Raw genomic sequence first — 12,756 nt, 5'->3', positions numbered from 1 at the left:
TCATTTACATTAGGTATTTCTCCTAATGCTATCCCTCCCGTAGTCCCCCACTCCCCCTGCAGGACCCTGTGTGTGATGTCCCCTACCCTGTGTCCAAATGATCTCATTGTTCAATTCCCACCTATGAGTGAGAGAACATGTGGTGTTTGGTTTTCTGTCCTTGTGATAGTTTGCTGAGAATGATAGTTTCCAGCTTCATCCATGTCCCTACAAATGACTTGAATTCATCCTTTTTTATGGCTGCATAGTATTCCATGGTGTCTATGTGCACCACGGGCCTACTTTTATGTACTCTGATCATCTGTGTAGGTTTGTATATCTACCACAGTCAAGATGCTGGAGAGTTCCAGCACTCCAAGGCTCCCTTGTATTGCTCTTCTATCCCCGCATCCATTTTTCTCCTACCCACTTTTCTGCCATCCCTAACCCCTGGCAGCCATCAGTCTATCCTCTGTTTCAAAAATGTTGTCATTTCAAAAATACTATATAAATGGAGTCATATAGTATGTAACCTTTGGGGATTGGCATTTTTTTTACTCAGCCTAATTCTCTGGACATTCGCCCAGGCTTTTGTGTGCATTGGCACTTGGTGCCTTCTCCTGGCTGAGCTGTGTAGCATGTGGTTTGTATGTAGCACTCTATGGTTAACCATTCTGTTACCCATATTCTTTGTTTTTTTAGAGCGAGCCTGTAGCCTGGGCTGGAGTGCAGTGATGCAATCTTGGCTCACTGTAATCTCTGCCTCCTGGGTTGAAGCAATTCTCCTGTCTCAGCCTCCCCAGTAACTGGGATTACAGGTGCGTGCCACTATGCCTGGCTAATTTTTTGCATTTTTAGTAGAGATGGGGTTTCACCATGTTGGCCAGGCTGGTCTTGAACTCCTGACCTCAAGCGATCTACCCACTTTGGCCTCCCAAATTACTGGAACTACAGGTGTGAGCCTCCGTGCACAGCCACCCATATTGCTTTTATCACATCATTCTGTTTATTTCCCTCCCAGCACCAATAACACAAGTCTGGAACACAAGTCTGTTCCCGGCTTCCCTGACCTGGGCAGCTCGTGAGACCACGGGGCAGCCCCTCGCAGTCCGGGACTTGACAGCCCCAGGGCACCCACCGACCGCACTCACTTGGGCGTGTGGGCCTCGTCCACGCAGTGCCCCAGCTGGAACTTGTGGGATTTGCTCCGATGCAGCGCGGTGAACCCTGGGATCAAGTGTATCAGCTTTCGGGAGGAGGGTGAAATCCTTCAGTGAGCATGTTTTCTTGTCTATCATGACTCTGCTTTGGCAGAATGTAAGTCCAGGGACCAGGGTCTCTTCTGTGTTACTTTTGTGTCTTTTCCAAGCAAAGGGCATAGTTGGCACTCACAGGATGTTTACTGGACAAATGCATGAATGAGAACATGGTGACATAGATCTGGAAGAAGTATGCGGTGGCCGAGGAAGTGGTCAGGGAGAAGGATGAACTTGACTTCCTTGGAATCTGTGTATCTCATGTGAGGGTTAGGTATTAAAATGTCCATGTAAGGGAAAAGTTATCCTTTAAAATCCTTTAAATCACTTTGAAACTGCCGGAACTGGAACCTTGGGAAGCTCAAAAGGCGAGAATTAACTTCTTTGCTTTTCTGAGCATTTGGGCTGTGGGGTCTTTCCAGCTATGGGGCAGTGGAAGACAAGGCTGTTGAATGGGGAATAGGGTAACAGGGTCAACAAAGGGATTTCATTCTCTTTTTGGAGAGGCCAAGTAGGGGTGGTTGGATTTATGTAAATGTGCTTATGATCTAATGTGAGTATGATGTAACGTGCATTTGATAGAATGTCTATAAGAGGTAATGGGCATATGAAATAGCATGCATATGATGTAATGTACATATAATGTGACATGCATATGATGTAATGTGCATATGATATAATGTACATATAACATGCATACAATGTAACAGATATATAGTGTAACATGCATGTGATTTAATGTGCATATGATATAATGAGCGTATGTTATACATACGATGTAACAGTTATATAGCGTAACATGCATATGATGTAATGGGCACATGGTGTAATGTGCACATGAAATAACATGCATAGGATGTAACAGGTATATAGTGTAACATGCATATGATGTAATGGGCACGTGGTGTAATGTGCACATGAAATAACATGCATAGGATGTAACAGGTATATAGTGTAACATGCGTATGATGTAATGGGCATGTGGTGTAATGTGTGTATGATGTAATGGTGTATGTGGTATAACTCATCTGGCTTTCTCATGGCTTACCCATTGTCTCTGCTCTTCTGTTCCAACTTAGGAGGCAACCTTTCCAAACAAGACTGGACCATCCAGTGGCCCACGACAGAAACGGGGAAGGAGAACAATCCCGTGTGCCCCCCGGAGCCCACCCCGTGGATCCGCACCCATCTCTCCCAGAGCCCCAGGGTCCAGTCCAAGTGCGTCCAGCACTATTGTCACACCAGCCCCACTCCCGGGGCCCCTGTGTACACTCACGTGGACAGGCTTACCGTGGACCCCTACCCGGGCTTGTGCCCGCCCCCGCCCCTGGAGTCGGGCCACCGTTCCTTGCCCCCATCGCCCCGGCAGCGGCACGCGGTCCGCACCCCGCCGCGCACCCCCAACATCGTCACCACCGTGACCCCGCCGGGCACGCCGCCCATGAGGAAGAAGAACAAGCTGAAGCCCCCGGGGACCCCACCACCCTCCTCCCGAAAGCTGATACACTTGATCCCGGGGTTCACCGCGCTGCATCGGAGCAAATCCCACGAGTTCCAGCTGGGGCACCGCGTGGACGAGGCCCACACGCCCAAGTGAGTGCGGTCGGTGGGTGCCCTGGGGCTGTCGAGTCCCGGACTGCGAGGGGCTGCCCCGTGGTCTCAGGAGCTGCCCAGGTCAGGGAAACCGGGAACAGACTTGTGTTCCAGACTCTGGCTGAATGAAAAATGGCTTTTCACAGAGGGTTCTGAGAAAATGAATAGAACAGACTTTCTCAGAATAGGCCATTTAAAAAATACGATTAATATCCTATAGCCTAGGGGCTAAATCTGATAGCTGGCCTGATTTTGTAAATAAAAGGTATTGGAACATACCCATGATCATTCCTTTATGTGTTGCCTATGGCTGCTTTTGTCTGACAATGGCAGAGTGAGAATGGCCCACAAAGCTGAAAATATTTACCATCTGGCTTTTTACTGAAAACGTTTGCCAACCCCTGCAGAGTCTAGCCTAGTGCCGCTCCTAGAAATAGGATATGAGGCATATATTAACCTTCAACTTTCTAGTAGTCACATTAAAAAGAATGAAAAGGAACAAGTGATATTAATTATCATAATACGTCATTCAACCTAATATATCAAAATGATAATATTTTAACATAGAATGAATGTAAAATATCATTACTGAGATATTTTGCATTTTTTAAAATACAAAGTCTTTGATATTGAATGTGTATTTTATATCCACGGCTCATTTCAGTTGAAGGTGGTAGGAAGCAGGACACATTGAGGAAATTGACAGAGGACCCCTTTGAGGGAGAGAGCAGGTGTGTGATGTAGGGTGACACTTGAGGATTGGGCAGGTTGCTGTGCTATTCACAGTAGCCAAAAAGTAGAAACAACCTGTGTCCATCAGTAGACAAATGAGTAAACACAATGTGGTCTATCCATACAATGCAATATGATTTAGCCTTAAAAAGGAAGAAACTTATTTTTTTTGAGACAGAGTCTCGCTCTGTTGCCCAGGCTGGAGTGCAGTGGTGCGATGTCAGCTCACTGCAACCTCTGCCTCCCAGGTTCAAGTGATTCTCCTGCCTCAGCCTCCCGAGTAGCTGGGACTAGAAGCCTGCGCCACCATGCCTGGCTAATTTTTTGTATTTTTAGTAGAGACAGGGTTTCACCATGTTGGCCAGGCTGGTTTCAAACTCCTGACCTCAAATGATCTGCCCGACTTGGCCTCCCAAAGTGCTGGGATTACAGGCATGAGCCACCACGCCCGACGTGGGAGGAACTTCTGATATATGCTACAACATGGGTGAACCTTGAAGACAGCATGCTAAGTAAAATGTGCCAGACACATAAGGACAAATACTGCATAATTCCACCAATATGAGATACCTAGAGTAGACAGATTCAAAGAGGCAGAAAGTAGAACAGTGGATGCCAGGGCTGAGGGGAGGGAGAATGGGGAGTTATTATTTATTGGGTATAGACTTTGCATTTGGGATGATGTAAACATTCTGGAGATGGATGGTGGTGATGGTTGTACAACAATGCAAATGTAATTAATACCACTGATCTCTACACTTCAAAGCAGTTAAGATGGTAAATTTTATGTTATGTGTATTTTATCACCATTAAAAAAAGGCAGGATTCTGTAAGTGAAGAGTTGGCACACTTTTTCTGTACAGGGGCAGATAGTAAATACTTTAGACTTTGCAGGCCATTTGGTCTCTATTGCAGCTACTCAACTCTATCATGTAGCACAAAACCAGCACAGACAATAGGTAAACAAATAGGCATGGCAGTGTTCCAATAAAACTTTATTTATAAAAACAGGTACCTGGCCCAATTTGGCCCATGAACTGTGGTTTACCAAGCCCTGTCTGAAGCTGTGGTGTAGAGAGTGATTCTCTTTTTTGAAGCATTGGGAATGCCCTAAAGTGATTGACGTGGAACATATGATTTTACAATAGTCATATTCAAGCTGCTGTGTGGAAACCTAGCTTGAAGACGTAGAATGCGTGTCTGAGACCTCTGAGGGTGAAGCAGAGGATAGATGCTTTTCTGATTGGAGTTGGGTTTGATTTGCATGGTTTTGTGACAGCCACAGAGATTGGGGCCTGCTGAAACCTCAAGGTGAAGACATGGGGTAGAGTTCTAGGAAGGCTGGGAGTGCAGGTTGCTAAGGTGGAAGGTGGAAGAGGCATTTGGGGTCTGCTTGCTACATTGTCCCCACACTTTGTGCTTCTTCCTGTCCGTTTCCCAGGGTGCACCACCTAGTAAGGCGAAACTTGATCATAAAGCCGACTCTCCAGACACATCATCTTTTAATCTGCAATATGGAGGCCAAGTGAGAGAGGCTGCCCTTTGGTTTTTAAATGCGGTCCTTTCCCTAGACCCCTGAAGGATTAATTCTGCCTGGATAGGGCTGAATGGCCCACTTCTTCAAGGTCTTCCAAATTTTGGAATGTGTATATCAGGACCCAGGTGGTGTTAAGCTTTGCCCTTCAGGTTTCTTCTGGCTGAGTTAGCAAGCTCATCACTTTCTCAAGGCTAGTAGTTCCCTGGCCCACCTTGGGGGATGCTGTGGTTCATGGCAAGGAAGGAGTAGAGGAGAGGAACAGAGTGGTCAGTTTGGTGATGTAGAAAATGCTGTGGGACCACTTAGCCTGAGACCATGCCTCCAGGTTCACAGGGATATCAGGGCAGCAGGCCTGGGGGTGTTAAAAAAACCTAAGACATAAACAACAGCAACCTGAATAATGTTGGTAGCAGGGGTCATGGGTAGAGGTGAATTCTGATCAGGACTTATAGAGGAGGTGTTAGTTGAGGTGAGTCCCAATTATTAGACTAGTAACAACAGTCATCATTTACCTGGGTCTGAGGTAGTCCTGATTCTGTCAGGAAGTAGCCTTTTGACCACGGATTTAACCTCTCTGAATCTTAGCTTTCTCAGCTGTGGACCTAAGAGGTTAGAATACATTTGTGTTTTTAAATTTGTGGTCATGACCCATTCGTGGTTGGTAGCATTATTTTAATAGCTTGTGACCAGCATTAAAAAAATGAAATAGACTAGCCTAGACTAGAGTATATTGGAACACATTGCATATGGTAAGCGTTTTAGTGTTGTTTTGTAAAACTTGTTTTCAGTAAGTACGGGCATACTTCAGAGATATTGTGAGTTTGGTTCCAGACCACCACGATAAAGATCCTAAAGTGAATGACACAAATTTTGGATTTCCCAGTACATAGAATAGTTATGTTTTATACCATACTGTAGTCTATTAAGTGTATAATGGCATTATGTCTTAAAAAACAATGTACATACATTAATTTAGAAATACTTTAATGCTAAAAACACTAATGATCATCTGAGCCATAGTCTTTGCTAGTGGAAAGTCTTGCTTCGATGTTGATGGCTGCTGACTGATCAGGGTGATGGTTGCTGAAAGTTGGGCTGACTGTGACAATTTCTTAAAATATGACAACAATGCAATTTTCTACATAGGTAGACTCTTCCTTTCACAAAAGGGTTCTCTGTAGCATGTGATACCGTTTGATAGCCTAGAAGAACTTCTTTCAAAATTAGAGTCAGTCCTTTCAAACCCTGCCACTGCTTTGTCAACTAAGTTTATGTAATATTCTAAAATGTTTGTTGTCAATTCAACAATGTTCAAGGCACCTTTACCTGGAGTAGATTCCATCTCAAGAAACCACTTTCCTTGCTCATCCATAAGAAGCAACTCCTTGTCTATTTAAGTTTTATCATGAGATTGCAGCAATTCAGTTATACCTTCAGGCTCCACTTTTAATTCTAGTTCTCTTACTGTTTCCACCACGTCTGCAGTTACTTCCTCCATTGAAATCTTGAAGCCCTCAAAGTCATCCATGAGGGTTGGAATCAACTTCTTCCAAACTCCTGTTAATGTTGATATTTTGACCTCCTTCCATGAATCATGAATGTTCTTAATGGCATCCAAAATGGTGAATCGTTTCCAGAAGATTTTTTTTTTTTAGATGGAGTCTCACTCTGTCACCCAGGCTGGAGTAAAATGGAGCAATCTTGGCTCACTGCAACCTCCACCTCCTGGGTTCTAGTAATTCTCCTGCCTCAGCCTCCTGAGTAGCTGGGATTACAGGTGCCCACCACCATGCCTGGCTAATTTTTGCATTTTTAGGAGAGATGGAGTTTCACCATGTTGGCCAGACTGATCTTAAATTCCTGACCTCAGGTGATCCACCCACCTCGGCCTCCCAAAGTGTTGGGATTATAGGCATGAGCCACTGCACCCAGCCTCCGGAAGGTTTTTATTTTACTTTTCCCAGATCCATCAGAGGAATCACTATCTATGGCAGCTATAGCCTTATAAAATGTATTTCTTAAATAATAAGACTTGAAAGATAAAATTACTCCTTAATCCATGGGCTGCAGAATGGACGTATTAGCAGGGATGAAAATCACATAATCTGTTTGTACATCTTCCTCAGAGGTTTTGGGTGAGCAGATGCATTGTCGATGAGCAATAATATTTTGAAAGGGATCTTGTTTTTTCTATACAGTAGATCTCAACAGTGGGCTTAAAATATTCAGCAAACCATGCTGTGAACAAATGTGCTATCATCCAGGCTTTGTTGTTCCATTTATAGAGTATAGGCAGAGTAGATTTAGCATAATTCTTAAGAGCCCTAGAATTTTTGGCATGATAAATGAGCATTGGCTTCAGCTTAAAAGTCACCAGCTGTGGTAGTCCCTGACAAGAGAGTCAGCCTGTTCTTTGAAGCTTTGAAGCCAGGCCTTGACTTCATCTTTGTAGTTCTGAAAGTCCTAGATGGCATCTTTGAATATAAGACTGTTTCATTTACATGGAAAATCTGTTGTTTAGTGTAACCACTTTCATCAATGATCGTAGCTAGATCTTCTAGATGACTTGCTGCAGCTTCTCCATCAGCACTTGCTGCTTCACTGTACTTTTTTATCTTATGGAGACAACTTCTTTCCACAAACCTTATGAGCCAACCTCTACTGGTGTCCACATTTTCTTCTGCAGCTTCCTCACCTCTCTCAGCCTTCACAGAATTGAATAGAGTTAGGGCCCTGCTTTGGATTAGGGTTTGACTTAAGGGAATGTTGTGTCTGGCTTGATCTTCTGTCCAGACCACTAAAACTTTCTCCGTATCAGCAATAAGGCTGTTTTATTTTCCTATCATTCATGTGTTCACGGGAATAGCACTTTTAGTTTCCTTAAGAAAAAGAACTTTTTCTTTGCCTTCACAACTTGACCGTTTGGCGTAAGAAGCCTAGCTTTCAGTTCATTTCAGCTTTTGACGTATCTTTCTCACTAAGCGTAATCATTTTTAGCATATGATTTAGAGTGAGAGATGTACAACTCTTCCTTTCACTGGAACGCTTAGAGGTAATTGTTGGGTTATTAATTGGGCTAATTTCAATATTGTTGTGTCTCAGAAAATAGGGAGGCCCAGGAAAAGGAGAGAGAGATGGGGAATAGCCTGTTAGTGGAGCAGTCAGAACACATACAACATTGATAGATTTATTTCACTGTCATATGGGCACAGTTTGTGGCACCCCAAAACAATTACTGTAGTGACATGAAAGATCACTGATCACAGATAACCAAAACAGATATAATAATAATGAAAAAGTTGGAAATATTGCTAGAATGACCAAAATGTGACACAGAGACATGAAGTGAGCTTGTGCTGTTGGAAATGTGGCAGCGAGAGGCTTGCTCAATGCAGGGTTGCCACAAACCTTCAATCTGTAAAAAAATGTGATGTCTGCACAGTGCAGTAGAGTGAAGTGCAATACAACAAGATATGCCTGTATGTCCTTTTCTTTTTCCCCCGCTGGAGGCTTTTCCTACTCTGAACAGCTTTGATTCTAGAATAAACCCCATCAGGGAGTAGGTGAGAAGGTTTGAGAAGCCTTTGCCCTCTATTCTGTGAAATGTAGCCAGAGAGAGTTCCAGAGCTATTCTGTGCATTTGGGTTCCAGTTATCTCTCTTTCATGTCTGGTTTCTTCTCTCCTTCACCCCTGTAGTCCTGCTGGGACCCATCTCTGTGGCTAACTTGGCGGTATTCAGTCTGCTTTAATTTCCTCTGAATGGAATGAATCTGAGTTTCAGAAGTCACAGATCTTTGTGAACAGGTTCCAAAGCTTTCAAAACTGTTCCTTCCTGTGATTTTTCAAGCACACAATACCAAAGGAGGTCTTGGGTTGGAGGAAGGCTAGGAAGGCTATTTTTTTTTTTTTTTTTGAGATGGAGTCTTGCTCTGTTGCCTAGGCTGGAGTGCAGTGGTGCGATCTCAGCTCACTGCCTCCGCCTCCCGAGTCAAGTGATTCTCCTGCCTCAGTCTCCCAAGTAGCTGGGATTACAGGTACCTGCCACCATGCCAAGCTAATTTTTTTTTTTTTTTGAGATGGAGTCTCACTCTGTTGCCCAGGCTGGAGTGCAGTGGCACAATCTCAGCTCACTGCAACCTCTGTCTCCCGGGTACAAGCAATTCTCCTGCCTCAGCCTCCTGAGTAGCTGGGATTACAGGCACGTGCCACGACACCCCACTAATTGTTGTATTTTTAGTAGAGATGGGATTTCACCATGTTGATCAGGCTGGTCTCAAACTCCCGACCTCAGGTGATCTGCCTGCCTTGGCCTCCCAGAGTGCTGGGATTATAGGCATAAGCCACCATGCCTGGCCGAGGAAGGCTATTTTTCAGGCTCTTTATCCTTGGTGCTCTCAGGCACACCCATGTTGGTGTTTATCAGATGATCTGTTTGGGTTTTCCTCCTGTCCCCAGTAGTATCTCCACGTCTTTTCAGAATGAGCATGACAAGAATACAAGAATATATTAGCCACAGCATGTCTGTCATCTCCACTGGGAGATTTGCCATCTAGGTGTGTTGGAATATGTTAGAATTGCTATGATTAGTCTAATCAAAGCCATTTCCCCTGTTTTATGTTCATTCTCAAAGAACTGTTTATTTTCTTCTTTTCCTTTCTTTTTATTTTTGCATTTAAGTATGTGGTTTTATTCCTCTGGCATTCCTAAAACACACACACACACACACACACACACACACACACACACACACACACACACACACACACACACACGCACACACGCTCTATACTTTACCCGGTAAAAGTAACGATTGATTATTGTGGAAGTTGAAACAACTTTGGAAATGTGATGAAGAGAGTGGGAAGTGTGTGCTGATGTTCTTGTTTTCTTTCTTCTTTTTTTTTTTTTTTAACTTTCATTTTAAGGTCATGGGTACAAGTGCAGGTTTGTTACATAGGTAAACTTGTGTCATGGGGGTTTGTTGTATAGATTATTTCATCATCCAGGTGCCTAGTACCCATTGGTTATTTTTCTTGATCCTCTCCCTCCTCCCACCCTCTACCCTCCGGAAGGCTCCAGTGTGTGTTGTTCCCCTCTATGTGTCCATGGGTTCTCATCGTTTAGCTCCCACTTAAAAGTGAGAACATGGGGTATTTGGTTTTGTGTTCCTGTGTTAGTTTGCCAAGGATAATGGCTTCCAGCTCCATCCCCGTTCCTGCAAAGGACACGATCTTGCTCTATTTTATGGCCGTATAGTATTCCATAGTGTGTATATACCACATATACTTATATACATAGATACACGTAGAGCATGAATTCTCAATGGGGCTGAAATCACCTCTGAGGGGACAAAGATTGGTTATTGGGGGAAGGCAGGAAAAGTCTTGGATTTTTACAATAGTTTGTGCCTCTCCTTCACAAGGAGCCACTGTATGTAAACAGAGATACACCATATCTGTGTTTATGAAAATTTCATTGGAGGTTGTGGATGGAGATTAGGAACCACAAAATCTAAAAAGGTTCCCAAAGGAGCCATAATAGAAAACAGGTTGAGAAACACTGACATAGATTATGGATTTAATCCTATAAATGTTAGCCATAGGCATGGGGAGTTACCAAAAATCTCTCTGATATTCTTATCAGCCTTCGTTTTCCCTCTGGCTTTGTGGCCCTACTTAGAAGGGCAAACAGGCACTGATTCCTCATAGTGAACTGTTCGGAAAATTAAGAGGAAATGATCTCAGGGATTCTGGTTATCTTGATCTTCATTCCAAGGATCCCACACCCATGACCACGTTGTTGGGGAAAGAAAGATCCTAACAATTCTTATGTGTGCAATGATTTGTATGTCTTCAGATTTTCTCATTTGTCTGCCCATGATACAAATGGCTTGTTCTTTCTTTTCAGAAGATCTGAAAGGGTAAACTGCATTGCTGTAAACTGAATTACATTTTAAATGTGCAGGAGAAACTCAGTATTAAAAAGGAATCCTATCACATATATATTTTTTCAAATCCTTGTTAAAGGTGATTTTTCAATTATAATTTTAATTACAGAAGTAATTTGCAGATATATCTTTATTTTGAAAATACAAGCAAAACAAAATGTAAGCAAAAGATGGTAAAATTCCCTGTTTCCCTTGTCATGGAGAACTACTATAACTGCTAGTCATACTTTGATATAAATCCTTGTGTGCATTTATTCATCTTTGTAGGTATGTATGAAATATATCTAGTTCCCTTTCTTCATTATTGGAACCACACTATATGCTTTTATTAATGTGTCTTGCCTTTATTAGTCCTGCACAAATACAAATATTCCATTTATGACCTTTTCACAATTTATTTCCTTTGGAAATTCTTCTGTTTTCCCCAAAGCACATTTAGAACATTCCTTGGTACATGTCTCTGTGTTCAGACCTGTGTAGTTTATGAGTGAACACATTTCACCTCCACACTACGGAGCAGTATGTCAACAGCGTCAGCTGGCCTGTGAGCGGAGAGAACCAGGCTGGATAAGAGCCACAGAGTATGTGTTTGTTACACCTTCACTCAAACCCCATTCTCTCTGTTCCAACTAATTCAGATTTTGTGCATGGCCTAGGCTATATCATTTGCTGTTTGCATGGAAACAGGCTTTGCCTAACAGATTCATTATGTAGATAAGATTTCAGAAGGTATATTTTTGTCTGTTTTAGAAAACGAATCAGGTATAAGTGCTTAAACTCACTAGCACACACCTATAAATCATTGTGCTAATTATTACAACGATCTCTAATGTATTTATAAGGGTAAGAGAGGGAAGACTAGTCTGTGGGTAATAGCATATTAATTAAAATAGGAAGACTTCTGCCGTACTCATTTTGTAATTCCTTTTATGCTAACTAAGACACACTCAGCACTGTACTGACTTAAGAGGGTGCAGGCAGCATAGGGCATCTCTTCTGTGGGTCCTCAGGGGCCATTCTTTTTGTCCTCTACCTCCAAGTGGCAGTTGAGGTACAAAGACTCACATTTAGCACATGTGGGAACTATCCTGTCTTATGGGACAATAGCTGTTGTAACAACTCTGTCTTCATGGCTGCCAGGGTGTCTGCAGGGGACGTGCCCTGTTACAACAGTCGTGCTGCTTAAGGACTCCCAAAGCTGTGGATTCCTCATCAGATATTTCAGATTCATTCCATGAGCTCCCAGTCCAGATGCAGTCTACCAACAAGAGGCAATTTGATGAGCACTGTGGCCCACTAACACAGTGATGTTTCCTGTTTATCAGGTTCAGCAGATCAGAGCTAGAAAGTTAACCCAGGGTTAAAGTCTCATACAGAAGAGGAAAAGATTGTGTTAATCCTTTACGTACAGTGTGTTAGTCCGTTCTCACGCTGCTAATGAAGACATACATGAGACTGGGTAATCTATAAAGGAAAAATGTTTAATGGACTCACAGTTTAGCATGGCTGGGGAAGCCTCAGGAAACTTACAATCATGGCAGAGGGGGAAGCAAACAGATCCTTCTTCACATGGCAGCAGCAAGGAGAAGTGCAGAGCGAAGGTGGGGAAAAGCTCCTTATAAAACCATTTGCTCTCATGAGAACTCACTCACTGTAATGAAAACAGGATGGGGGAGACTGCCCCCATGATTTAATTATCTCCACCTGGTCT

General features: G+C 43.2%; 1 protein-coding gene across 3 annotated transcripts in view; it reads left to right on the top strand.

Annotated features, from left to right (window-relative positions):
- KSR2 (kinase suppressor of ras 2) overlaps positions 1 to 12,756 on the top strand; it is a 508,355-nt gene that overhangs the window by 208,759 nt on the left and 286,840 nt on the right. For all 3 annotated transcript variants that reach the window (XR_013401510.1, XM_028829955.2, XM_077955340.1), the window contains exon 4: positions 2,315 to 2,828. Coding sequence is in view for 2 of the 3 variants with exons in the window: in XM_028829955.2 (XP_028685788.1) it covers positions 2,315 to 2,828 (514 nt within the window). In the remaining variant the exon portion in view is untranslated. The remainder of the gene's footprint in view (positions 1 to 2,314; positions 2,829 to 12,756) is intronic.

The sequence above is a fragment of the Macaca mulatta genome, chromosome 11 (genome assembly GCF_049350105.2).
Source record: "Macaca mulatta isolate MMU2019108-1 chromosome 11, T2T-MMU8v2.0, whole genome shotgun sequence".
NCBI lineage: Eukaryota > Metazoa > Chordata > Mammalia > Primates > Cercopithecidae > Macaca > Macaca mulatta.
The sequence above is the reverse complement of the archived record's forward strand: the minus strand, read 5'-3'. Positions and strand labels throughout refer to the sequence as shown.